At 52.3% G+C, this 11963-nt stretch overlaps 6 protein-coding genes across 6 annotated transcripts; 3 read left to right on the top strand and 3 right to left on the bottom strand.

Moving 5' to 3' along the window:
* Positions 1–152: 152 nt before the first annotated feature.
* APUU_31747A (MFS transporter) lies at positions 153–2090 on the bottom strand (the record flags this gene model as incomplete). Its single annotated transcript, XM_041702986.1, has 3 exons — positions 153–429; positions 478–1596; positions 1645–2090. The coding sequence occupies 3 exons, from the start codon at positions 2088–2090 to the stop codon at positions 153–155; spliced, it is 1842 nt and encodes a 613-aa protein (XP_041555716.1).
* A 479-nt stretch (positions 2091–2569) lies between these two features.
* Positions 2570–3292, bottom strand: APUU_31748A (uncharacterized protein; the record flags this gene model as incomplete). Its single annotated transcript, XM_041702987.1, has 1 exon — positions 2570–3292. The coding sequence occupies one exon, from the start codon at positions 3290–3292 to the stop codon at positions 2570–2572; it is 723 nt and encodes a 240-aa protein (XP_041555717.1).
* A 966-nt stretch (positions 3293–4258) lies between these two features.
* On the top strand, positions 4259–5281 carry APUU_31749S (fumarylacetoacetate hydrolase family protein; the record flags this gene model as incomplete). The annotated part of the gene is made up of 4 exons (XM_041702988.1): positions 4259–4453; positions 4516–4861; positions 4912–5029; positions 5080–5281. The coding sequence occupies 4 exons, from the start codon at positions 4259–4261 to the stop codon at positions 5279–5281; spliced, it is 861 nt and encodes a 286-aa protein (XP_041555718.1).
* Positions 5282–5633: 352 nt separating this feature from the next.
* APUU_31750S (fungal specific transcription factor domain-containing protein) lies at positions 5634–7854 on the top strand (the record flags this gene model as incomplete). Its single annotated transcript, XM_041702989.1, has 2 exons — positions 5634–6004; positions 6060–7854. 2 exons carry the CDS (start codon positions 5634–5636, stop codon positions 7852–7854), a joined length of 2166 nt encoding a protein of 721 aa, XP_041555719.1.
* A 35-nt stretch (positions 7855–7889) lies between these two features.
* Positions 7890–9913, bottom strand: APUU_31751A (uncharacterized protein; the record flags this gene model as incomplete). Its single annotated transcript, XM_041702990.1, has 4 exons — positions 7890–9365; positions 9415–9563; positions 9620–9700; positions 9763–9913. The coding sequence occupies 4 exons, from the start codon at positions 9911–9913 to the stop codon at positions 7890–7892; spliced, it is 1857 nt and encodes a 618-aa protein (XP_041555720.1).
* A 332-nt stretch (positions 9914–10245) lies between these two features.
* APUU_31752S (VOC family protein) lies at positions 10246–11595 on the top strand (the record flags this gene model as incomplete). Its single annotated transcript, XM_041702991.1, has 6 exons — positions 10246–10704; positions 10790–10838; positions 10909–11012; positions 11077–11321; positions 11399–11508; positions 11564–11595. The coding sequence occupies 6 exons, from the start codon at positions 10246–10248 to the stop codon at positions 11593–11595; spliced, it is 999 nt and encodes a 332-aa protein (XP_041555721.1).
* Positions 11596–11963: the final 368 nt, after the last annotated feature.

Here is an 11963-nt window from a genome sequence, read left to right on the forward strand (position 1 = left end):
CATGATAGTAAAAGTTTGATGCCTCGGCTCGGATGGAAGTTCGTCCGGGATCTGCAGCCAGTTGCCCACACTTCATAATCAGGTATTTGAGTGCTAAATATTGGCATTATTTTTCTAGATCTCAGTTGATGCTATATACATTGGTAAGATGTTCAGTGATTTTCAGCTGTTTCTGCCTCTGCCTCTCCCTCTGGCGCATGTGCTTCGGCGGAATTCCCAGAATAAGGAGCGAATTTACTCTTCATTCTGAGTCTGTCGCCATAGAAGTAGAATGCGACTGGAATCGGAACAAGGCAGGCGGCAACACAGCCAAGCAGAGTCGAGGCCCATTGCACGCCCATGTTCTCGAACATCTGGCGCGAGAACAGCGGGAAACTTGCAGCAACAAAAGACCGACAGAAGGTGTTTGCAGCAATGGCAGAGGCGGCACTTTGACATTGTTAGAGGAGCAAGAGTGTTAAGGAGGAGGGAACTCACAACATGATATAAGTATCGATCAGGTAGTTGAACAGCTGAATGAAGATGACCAACAGCCCGAATCCAGTGAAGAGACCACTCAACGTCGGCACGATCCAGGGAACAGAGGACGTGAATCCAGTCCACCCAAACCAGAAAAGCCCAGCAGCGAAGAGTACCCCGCCGAGTATCACAGGAGGGCAACGCCACTCGGGGACAGGAACACCGCCGTTCGCATCTAGCTTTCTGTTGTACCCTTTGCTGGAATAAATGATGAATGCAGTAGCAAAGAGCAAGCCAACCACCAGACCGAACAAGGGCAGGCCGCCAACGCCAGGATTCATGCCATACACCCCTTGGAAAACAACGGTATATGCGGTCAGGAAACAATAGAGAAGCCCGTAGATAAAACTGAGGTATATCGTCACAGCTAGAATTAGCGGCTCACCAAAGAGCAGGCGCAGCGGGCGAGAGAAGTTCTTCACCATCAACTCTCTGAAATCAACCTCGATCTCTTCCTGCTTAGCATGGATTCCCCAGTTCTTGGTACGACGCCGCAGTTCAGCGGCCTTTGCCACAAGAACAACAGGTGGGTATGACTCCTTAAGGAAGAGCAGGTTCATGATGAAGGCGGCATATCCCATGAATGCCGGGATATAGGCCGTCCAGCGCCATCCGAGATAGGACATGTTAATGAACCCACCGATGAACGGGGCCAGCAGAGGACCCAAGAAGACGGTAGCAGAGAAGCAGGAAATGGCAGCGCCGCGGGTGCGATTGCTGTAGATTTCGGAGAACACAGCAGCGACGACTGCAAGAGGCGCACTGCCGAAAACACCGCTGAAGAAGCGACAGATCATCAGGGTTTGGATATCCTTGGAAACGGCCACTGCCGTGTTAAATATGGCAAATCCAAACATGCCAATGATGATGCCGGGACGACGGCCGTTGAGTTCAGAGAGAGGAGCCCAGATTAAGGGGCCGGTGGCATAACCCATGATGTACATGGTGCTCGACAGGACAGCAACCTCGAGCCCCACGCCGAAATAGGTCGCAACGTTTGAAGATGATGCGCTGAAAATGGCGGAGTCAAAGGTCGAGCAGAGACTGGTATATGCCAGAATCGCGCTGGTATAGATTCTAATACAGTTAGCCACACAACATATATTGTCAACCAAGGTCACGCACTTCTTCTTCAGCGGCCAGTTCTGAGGGTACAAAGGATCGTCTGGTCCATCGAATTCCACGACAAAATCATCGCGGTTTGGCAGCGGTGGCGGATAGGGCTTCCCCCCGCCAAATGGGGGCAGTGGAAGCGTGGAGGGCCGTGACTTGATGTCCTCACCAACCGTCATAGAATGCTGCAGGCGCTGTGTTTCAATGCGACTCAGGGCCTGTGATGCGCTGGTTCTCTGGCGCTCCAGATCCACTTCGGTATTGCGCGACTGCAGGCGGCGAAACTGGGGGTCATAATCGACAGAGCTGCTGGAGCCCGATGACGAACCCAGACTGCCTGAGGAAGAGGGCCTCCCAGCCTCGTCGGCCTTTTCTTCATACTGTGATTGTCGTTCTTGTTGGTCATCAGTCTCGCCCTGCTGCTTCTCGGCGCTCTTGGCGCTCATGCTGCGCGGCATCTGATATGTCAGTCGTGGATCTATATAGCTGCAGGCAGTTTCAGTTTCTCAGCTTGACGATGCAGTATGTCCAGCGACGAGCCTTCTCTCAGGTTAGAGCAGTGACGATACAGACGAACAGCCAAAAAATCAGGAACAGCACAGACCAGACTGAGGCGAGGCCGAGTTAACCGACTGACCCACCGGCGGCAACGGTGATAGTCGCAACTACCGACGAGTAATGTAGGTATACTGCAGATATACTGCAATTGCTGCAACTCCGTTATTTCAACTGATATACTGTCTAATCAATTAAGTGGCCACTGGAGTTGAATTGTTCGATCCAGCAGGTTTTACGTCACTGCCAGCTGCAACCGTGGTACGCACGTGATGCCGTTCCTTGGCGTAAGTTACCGGTAAAACCAAGGACAGCGCAGGTATTTCATGGTACAGTGGTAATCATGTCCTAGACTAACCGGATCGAGCTTGTTCCTGCAACCTCAGGCAGCAATGCTCTGTCCACGCTCTATCAACGCCCTTAATATCACAAACACCCCCAAAACACCCCCAAACAGAACCATCTTCTGCCCAACCCGAAAGCCAAACCCCTGGAAGAACAGCACAAAATAGCCTCCAACAAGAGCCAATGCACCCAGGTTCGGCCACCATGGCTCCGACCCACCCTCGTCGTAGTACTTGTCCAGCCCATACATCACATCAACCCAAACACTCACAATCAGCTGCAAAATGCCTGTGCATGGCAAAACAGATCTCAGAAGTACACTTGCTTCTTTACCGCGGGCGAAGAATGTGTACACAAGCAGGTGGTGGAGGTTGTTCAGAGCAGCAAAGGGGCGCCATCCGCCGTGGTGCCTCGCGTATCGCAGGTAGGTCAGGTAGGGCGTGGTGAAGTGGTGGAAGGCGAGTGGGCCGCTGATCTGACTCCCCGAGGCGCAGACAAGGAGGATGTCGAGGGATTCGTAGAACTTGGAAAGGTGGAAGATGTAGCGGATGGTAAAGCTGTCTTGGGTATCATCGTTATTTAGGATTTGAACCAACATAACAAGGGAGACTGCAGCATAGAACCAGTTGTGGACTTTGGTCAGGGACCTAGCGGCGGCGATAGGGCCATACTTGATCACATAGACATCAACTGCAGTCCATGCCAGTAGCAAGAAGATAGAGAATGCAAGGACCTCTGGGAGAGTTGTCAGGACTGCCATTGTACACCACACATAAGGATAAAAAATCACAATAAAGAAGGTGACCCAAGGGAGGGAACAGACATATATAGAGGCATAGCAGGTTCGAGAACAGCAGCCCAAACATCAAAGGTCTAGACTTGCTGGAAAGAGGGGCTCTGTTCACTATACACAAATATCCACAGCCTTGATGGGCTGACTTGTTGCAAAGATTGGGATAATTCACACACATCAAAGAAGTCACGCATCTGATTAGATGATTCAAGCTTAATTAGCAGTGGATATGTGAATCTGGCAATCACTTCAGCGGCTTGGCAGGAGCAAGACCAACCACCGCCTCTTTCTCATGTCGAAGATCTACGCATCAACCTCTCCAACGTTGAAGTCCTCCATGCACAGGTCGCAAACAAAGATACAAATACCATCCAGTCGGTGGTTCTCAAGGCATACCTCGACTGTCGAAGCCAGTAGCGTCCGCGCTGCTTAAAAATGCCGTCGCTGACGCAGAGCAGTACCAGGAATGGACCAGACTGTGCTGCATGAGCACGAGGCAGTTGACGTGACCCTTATTGAGCTGTTCTTTTACTTGTTATATCCTGTTCGGTTATTTATATATATAAAGGGTTAGTCTTGAAAATAAACTATTCCAAGTATGGCTTTTGATGGTGTACCACCGTTGTTGTAAGATATATATCCGACACATGAACCTGACAACCGAACCACACGTTGAAGGAGACAAGTATTGAACTGACATCAATGTCAACATGCTCTCCAATAACCCAGCCTTGCTTCGGTCCTCTGCAGTAGAAAGGAAAGGGGTGATTGCTGGAACGGAGCGGACGAATTGCCCCGAATGCGCCACTACAATTGCACCGAAGATGGTCCGACAGCCCCAACAGCCCCAGTGGTGAGAATATAAATAAGCCTGCTAAAGTCAAATGCTGATAGCTATCTGTAGGTGAGCTATCAACCTGCATACGAAGTATAATGGCCCCAACTTGGACGCGACTTATCCGGTTCATTGCCGAGGAAGACGGACAGGCGCATATTGGCCAAGTCGATGCGCGCCAATTCCCAGATGTCGGACTGTCTGTTGTCAAAGGGGAGCGAATTGCGGTTCGATTGATCCAGGGGTCCATCTTCGACGGAGTTGTTACTGAGAAGCAATTGCACGTTGCCCGGGTTGGTGTCCTTATCTACGAGCAAGGATGGTTAAACCACGTCTAATAAGGATAATTGAACAGCTTCTAGCCCCAATTGAAATGCAAGACGTCCCAATCATTCGATGCATGGGCCTCAACTATCGCGACCACGCGCGAGAAGCCAACATGCCCATCCCCGACGTGCCGGTGCTGTTTGTCAAGCCGCGAACAGCAATTAATGGCCCATACCCAGCAAAGATCAACGTGCCCAAGATCGCGCAGGATGGCTCGAGCGACTACGAGGCGGAGCTGTCAGTTATCCTGTCCAAGACAGGCCGTGACATCCCCGAGTCCGAAGCCATGAACTACGTGTTGGGCTATACGTGCAGCAACGACGTGAGCGCGCGCACGCAGCAGTTTAAAAATAGCCAATGGAGCTTTTCGAAGGGTGAGTAGCCGTGAACTTGTAAAGGATTGTCACTGAGCTGTATTTTCTAGGACTCGATGGCTCGTGTCCGCTGGGCCCAGTGCTGGTGGCTCCCTCAGAAGTCGATCCGCATCAGTTGGATATCAAGGCCATTCACAACGGGGCAGTTGTTCAGGATTCAAACACACGGTACGACCCTAGGCGAGCTGAGATCAAGGCTGGACTGACGATGCTTGCAGAGAAATGATCTTCGACATCCCCAAGACGATCGCGTTTCTGTCGCAGGGGACAACGCTGGAGAAGGGGACCGTCATTATGACCGGGACTGGGCCAGGAATTGGGGCAATGCGCAGCCCAAAGGTGGTTTTGCAGGACGGCGACGACATGAGGGTTGAGATTAAGGGCATTGGCACGCTGTGCAACCAAGTGTACTACGAGTAGCTGCCTGATAGAAATGATGTCATTCAAGTAGTTCAATTCGGAGCAACTTCGGACGAATTCATTTATTCAAATCCAACCCCGCAGACCCAGAATGTGGAATGTGGGGGTGGGCCTATTTCCCATCAGTGCACCAGCTCGCCATCTCCCAGACACTGTAACAGAATTCCCTGCGTGATGAGTACAGCCGAAATGGCCTCTCCAACAGGACAGCAGTCAGAAATCTCATGTCATACCTGCCGCAGGCGAAAGGTCAAGTGGTGCGTCTCCGGCCAAACAGGGACAACGAGGCCAAGACGAGACTGACGGGCGCAGTGACCGGAACTATCCTCACTGCCAGGTCTGTGAGCAGACAATGCAGACATGCACATACCCCCCGGGGCCCTTGAAGCCTGGGCCCAAGATCGGCTCGCTGCGGCAGAGAAAACGTTCGCGTGCCGCCCTCGACGACGGGCCCGAGCCTGCGACTGCTGCATCATATCGGGAGCGCAATGAGAGCCCAAGTCTCCAAGCTGATGCCGCTGGTGATGGCATATTATTGTCGTCTGTTGCCGAGGCGAAGGCACTTGATCTCTCATTTATCCTGCACCCTGCCCACGCGGCATCTCCGCCAGATAACCAAGACCTAGGGTCGCGAAAGGATTCATCAGGCGATATTCATACTAGAAGTGCTATCAAGCAAGCATGCAGCACCCTGGGCGTCGATCTGAAGGAGGCCGAGCAATTGTAAGTCGTATTATTGGCAGCAAAAGATGGATCCTAATCAAAAAACGCTTCACAGATTGACAGCATATTTCGACAACATGGTAGCCATTAACCTCTTCCACGAGCCCACCTTCTCAGATAAACTCTCTCGAATCTCGTCTCCGGCCCTGGTGGTTGCCCTGCTGGCGGCCATGTTCACTTTTGCCGTCCGTTTTCGTCCAGGCGAGGAGGACATCAACCAGCGAGCGACGCGGTTCCTGAAATTAGCATTGCAGCATATAGACAAGGCACTCGACGAGTGCGGCGACAATACTCCGCCATTATGCCTGCTCCAGGCGTCCATTCTAGCCGCCCACTGCCAATTGACCCAAGGGGTTCTCGGTAGGGCATGGCGCGCGCTTGGGATGTGCGTTCGGCTGGCATACGAGATGAACCTTCATTTAGTGGACTCGCAAAGCCATGGGGATACCGGTGACTCTGTGCACGTAGAGAAATGGTGTGACGATGAAGAGAAACGCCGTGCGTGGTGGGCGATATGGGAAATGGATGTCTTTGCAACTACCATCCGACGAACACCCACAGGCTTAGACTGGTCGCAGATAGAGATCTTGCTACCGGTTGATGATGAGGCCTGGTTTCAGCGAAAGCCACAGCCGAGCTGCTTTTTCGAACAGGATCCTATGCGTCGTTGGAAGGGCCTCGACAGCTGCAACAATCAGTCGCCGAAAGCGTGGTTCATCGTGATCAACTCCCTGATGAAGGAGGCCCAGCGAATATCCAGCCCTCGAGGGATCCCCAGCCAATCACGGTCGGATCATATCGATGATGCTAGCCACCGACTTGAGGTCATCGCGAACGCCGTTCGCTGCTTTCAACTTGCTCTGCCGGGTCATCTCAAGTACAATCACCAGCATCTGACCTTCGATGCGCGGGTTCCCGGTCAGGCCACGTCCTCTCGACAGATGCACAGCTCGATCTACAATATACACATAATGACGCAGCTTGCCCGGTTGATGATCTATCGGTACGACGTCTTCAGGGGCCGCTTCCGAGTCGCCCTTCCGACTCATGAGAGCGAACGCAACAGCCGTGACAACTCCCATACAGCGAAGGAGGACGACCAGTCCAGCGTTAAGGAATATTTCGATGCAGCAGACAGCATTCTTGCTATTATAAATCGCAGCAGCGACGATCACGTTCGGCACATTAACCCGTTCCTCTCGAGCACCATTTGGCTGGCCTCTGCGGTTCAACTTATGCGTAGCCAACTCTGTCGTCCTGGGGCACTAAAGTCCGCCATGAAGTCTCGCTATGAGGTGCTTAATCTGACATACAAAAAGTGTAGCCGGTTCTGGGACATCCATACTGCGGTTCAGCAGAACCTCGAAACGCTGGAGGAGCAGTTGGAAGCTTGCAAACAGGGAAGCCAAACACCAGCACCCTCAGGTAACCCTCACTCTTCGCGACGCCATGAGTCGCGCGTGTCTCCAGGGGTGGCAGCCAGTCGTGGTCAGAATACAGTTACTGGCAATCGGCCTAATTCTGCTACAGCGTTCACACCTACTCAAACCGCAAGCAATACCGAATTTGCAGCCCTCCCCAGCCCTCCACAGAGTCACATAATGCCGCAGGACGAGTTACAGGCAGACAAGGCAGGCGACGCGAACAGCGCCTCGATGCTCGATTTTATGCCGCTGCAGGGAATGGATTCTCAGCCGATGCCCAGCCAGTTCATCTCCGCTACGCTGGTCGACCCGATGTTCCTGTTTGGCACAAATTCACCCTCTCTGGACTTTAATCGATTGTGGGAAATGGAACCTTTTGAGTACGAGACGCCGCAGCTGGATACAGAGTATATGCCCGCAGTATAATACACAGAACAGAACCGTTATAGTATGTCTACAACTCAATCAACACACAAGACTGATGCCACGACCTCTGACAACTTCTCCTCGCAGGAATCAACACTACCCAGCACCTCTTTTGCTCTCCAAGCCACAAATCGATCCGGACGCACCAATACTGCGCCGCTCTCGTCTACTCCGCGGAGGCGTTCCCATTCAAAGTACGAATCTTCCCAGTCCTGCCGGAAGCCTATTGAATGGGCGTGTAGAGGGACTCCGAGCTTGACACTCACTCGCCTCGCTGCCTCCTTCCAATATTGCCCACCAACACCGGTGAAAAGCGTGAATGCACCGCGTCCCGCTAGGTCAATCGTTGACACCGGCTTAATAGGAATAGCCTTGTTCAGCCATACATGTGGAAGCCGACGTCCCGGATAGGTACTGGGCTCATAATACAGAACCGGATCATCAGCCGATAGACCAGAGAATACAAAAGGCTCTGTCTCGTCTGCTTTGTAAATTCCAGTACCCGAGTACCGCTGGTTCATCTCAACTCCTAGACCAAGGAACTCATGGCGGGTTTCGGAGACGGCCTTTTGAAGGGTACGACGACGTTCACGCCCGCTGGCATTTGGCGCTGTGAGTTCCCCCAGCGAGCGCTTTCTCTCTTCAAGAGATTCTTCCAGCATGCCGAGCGACTCCCATATGGGTTGGTGGTCTCTGAACGCCTGGTTGGCGCGAGTGACGATGCTATGGCCCACGGGCTGCCGCTCTGCGGAGTATGTTGAGAGCAACGACGGCCCGGCAATTCCATGGTGAACGTACGCGACCTTCCATGCTAAATTGAACGCATCCTGGATACAAGTGTTTGATCCCAGGCCATTGAGCGGCGGATGGCGATGCACCGCGTCTCCAAGACAGAAGACGTTGCCGTCGGAGTATTTCTCCGCCACGATCTCGTTGATGTACCACTTGGAGACGTTGATGATCTCGGCTGGCGTGTCATCTCCAATAAGCTGCCTGACTCGATGTAGATACTCCTCGTTGGATGGGTTAGGAGTCTTCGCCGAGTCGTAGTCTCGAGTTGGGAACAGGATGAACATCCACTCGTTCCACGGCTTGACCATGCGGACGATGGCCATCCACCCGAAAGCAGGATGCTCGCGGTCCGGCTGCATCACCCAGTGGAGATTGCCCTTGCGGTGTGTCACTAGATGTGAGAGATCTGCCTTGACCAGGACGTTGATTGCGAGGCCCTGCCCTGGCTTCACGGCCAGAGGCAGGTTCAGTTGCTTGACGATCTGACTACGTGCCCCATCGGCGCCAAACAAATATTTAGTTCTGATGCAATACTCGCTTTGAGACATATTATCACGAAGCGTGGCGACGATGTGTTTCTCATCGCGAACGAATGACACCAGCGCGGTGTCGAATCTGGTGGTGAAGCCCTGGTGTGTTGCGTGGCGGACGAGAATGGGCTCCAGCAGCGTCTGGGGGAGATCGACTGGGGAACAGGGGCTCGCTCTTTCATAGTCTCCCTGCTCTTCATCAATTACTGCAGGCCTTGACACTGAGAGGGTCACTGACCTTCCTGGCGGGATCATTTCCCCAGGAATATATCCGCGCGTACTCCTCGCCTGCCATGCTGTGGCACCATCGCGTGTGAACCATGTGTTCCTGGCCATCGCAGGCGACCTTCTCAATCTCGCTGTCGAGCCCGATATCACGGAGACATTCTATAGCTGGTTATTACAACCGCCGATCTAGTACCAGGAACAGCAGGGGTAAGTACCGAGAGCGGCCATGTTGGTGATATGTGCTCGAGGAGTGTCGGCAGTACCGTGGGCCGCACTGACCATGATTCCCTTGATGCCTGTATCTTGTAATTAGACCTGTAGCTGTAGAGATTCAGGAGTAATTCACGGGATAGCCCACCATATGAGCTGAGAAAGCATGCCAAAGCCGCGCCTGCTGGTCCTGCACCGACGATCAAGAATTCTGTTTCTATAATTCCACCGTCACTGCCATTTGGCGACGGCCAGGAGGCATCTGGTGCATGGGAGTTGGTAAGAAACGAAGGGGCCATCGTCAACCGCATACACAGATATTGAGTGCCTAGAAGATTGCTGTTGACATTTCTACAATCAGCTCCGGAAACTGACACTTTTATCCATGATTAAACGAAGCTTGGGCATCTCTGCCTACTCACACGTGTCCACCCCGCAGAGACACTCGGACGATCTGCAATAGTCCGACCGAAGATGCCCCGAGCTGATGTCCCGATGTGCAGACATCCCCATCGCCATTAGCTCTGCAAATGGGGAACCCATGAAAGTATATCAGGCAGTGTCGGGTGTGTAAAAGTATGTCTAGCCGCAGATCTATTCAAACACTTCGTAATAACAAAGGGCAAACAAAATGGCTTCAGAATACAAACGCATCCGTCTTGTCCGCCTCGCTCACGTCTACTATACACACCGAGACCTCGCGGCAGCCTCTCAATTTCTTGCAGACTTCGGCTTCCAAGAGCACACACAGGTAGTGTCAGAGACCGGAGAAAGAACGATCTTTTATCATGGCACAGATACCAAACAGCCATTCGTGTATTGTGCACGTGAAGGCCCTGAAGACGCCTTTGGTGGCGCCGCCTTCGTGGTTGAGTCGCGCGAGGACCTAGAGTACGCCGCTAAGATCCTGCCTGGGGCAACTGGGATTGTTGATATGGATCTGGACGAGCGCAGTGTCCCCGGGGGTGGCCTTTGCGTTACCTTTACGGACCCGATTGACGGGTTTCCCTTTCACCTGGTTTGGGGGCAGAGAGGGCTAGAGGTGGCGGGGGATCAGGGGGGTGCGTTGCCAGTCCTGAAGTATAACACGGTGTGTTGTTTATATCTATTCCCGCTCTTATGTCTTATGGAGCTTGGTCAAACGCAGGAGAAAAGGACTGACTGGTGAATTGCAGCCTACGGAGAAGCATCGAGCGGGTAACAGCACTCAGAGATTCAAGCCAGGTGCGACACTCCATAGACTGGATTTCCAGGCTGAGACGAGAGAAGAGATCCCTGCTGATATTCGGAACAGGCCCAGCTCCGGTGCACAAGCTTGGGCACTTTGGTATGTGCGTGACGGACTTTGCGCGCGCCTACGAGTTCTACACGACCCGGTTTAACTTCAAGCCTAGCGACGTGAGTCACATCTGCAAGTATTGCAGAAATTTAAAACTTTCGTCTAATGCTTACATGTGTTCAGCTCATCCATGACCCAGAAGGCACAGACATAACTGCCTTCCTGCACCTCGACCGTGGCCGCGAGCTCGTCGACCACCACTGCTTCTTTCTCTTCGAGGGCCCCAAGTGGCATGTGCATCACTCATCGTTCGAAACGCATGATTTTGATACACAGTTGCTAGGCCACCACTGGTTGAGGGATAAGGGCTACAGGAACTGCTGGGGGGTCGGGAGGCATATTATGGGAAGTCAGATTTTCGATTACTGGTTCGTCTAGCATTTTGATTCTAAAACCTGAAAGACCGCGTACGGGCCCCTGAGACCGTTTGCTGATAATGCTCCAGGTTCGATCCGTCCCAGTTCATTGTCGAACACTACGTTGATGGGGACTTGGTGGATGAGACCTATCCGATTCATCGCAGCCTCGCTTCACCAAACAGCTTGCATATTTGGGGTAAGTATTTGTTTTCATTTGATGCGAGTGAGCCACGGCTGATTATTCTATGTAGGACCTGATCTTCCCGATGGATTCCTGGAGTAAATTGGCTAGTTGTGCACAGTGTATTTACGACAGATTCAATGTCATTCCATTTTGACGCCTCTTCAATATTGAAAAGGCTTCAATGTAAAATTTTAAATGAGTAGTAGCGTTCTAAACCCCGCTCTTTGCATAACAAGCAGCTTCTATGTATCAAAGCCGGTTAAATACCCAAAACCTGCCTGCTTGGCAATACATGGGTTAAGTCTATTAATTTCCACCCACAGTGTGAGAATCAACATGTGAAACCACTACGGCTGTAAGTGTAAGCCAAATGACGCAGCAAAAGGGGACTGCACGTCATGATCTTCATACAAGTATACGTTCGCATAGTTGTGGGCTTAAGGTTCGGACGGACCCCCTGGGGATGC

Source organism: Aspergillus puulaauensis, chromosome 3 (assembly GCF_016861865.1).
Source record: "Aspergillus puulaauensis MK2 DNA, chromosome 3, nearly complete sequence".
NCBI lineage: Eukaryota > Fungi > Ascomycota > Eurotiomycetes > Eurotiales > Aspergillaceae > Aspergillus > Aspergillus puulaauensis.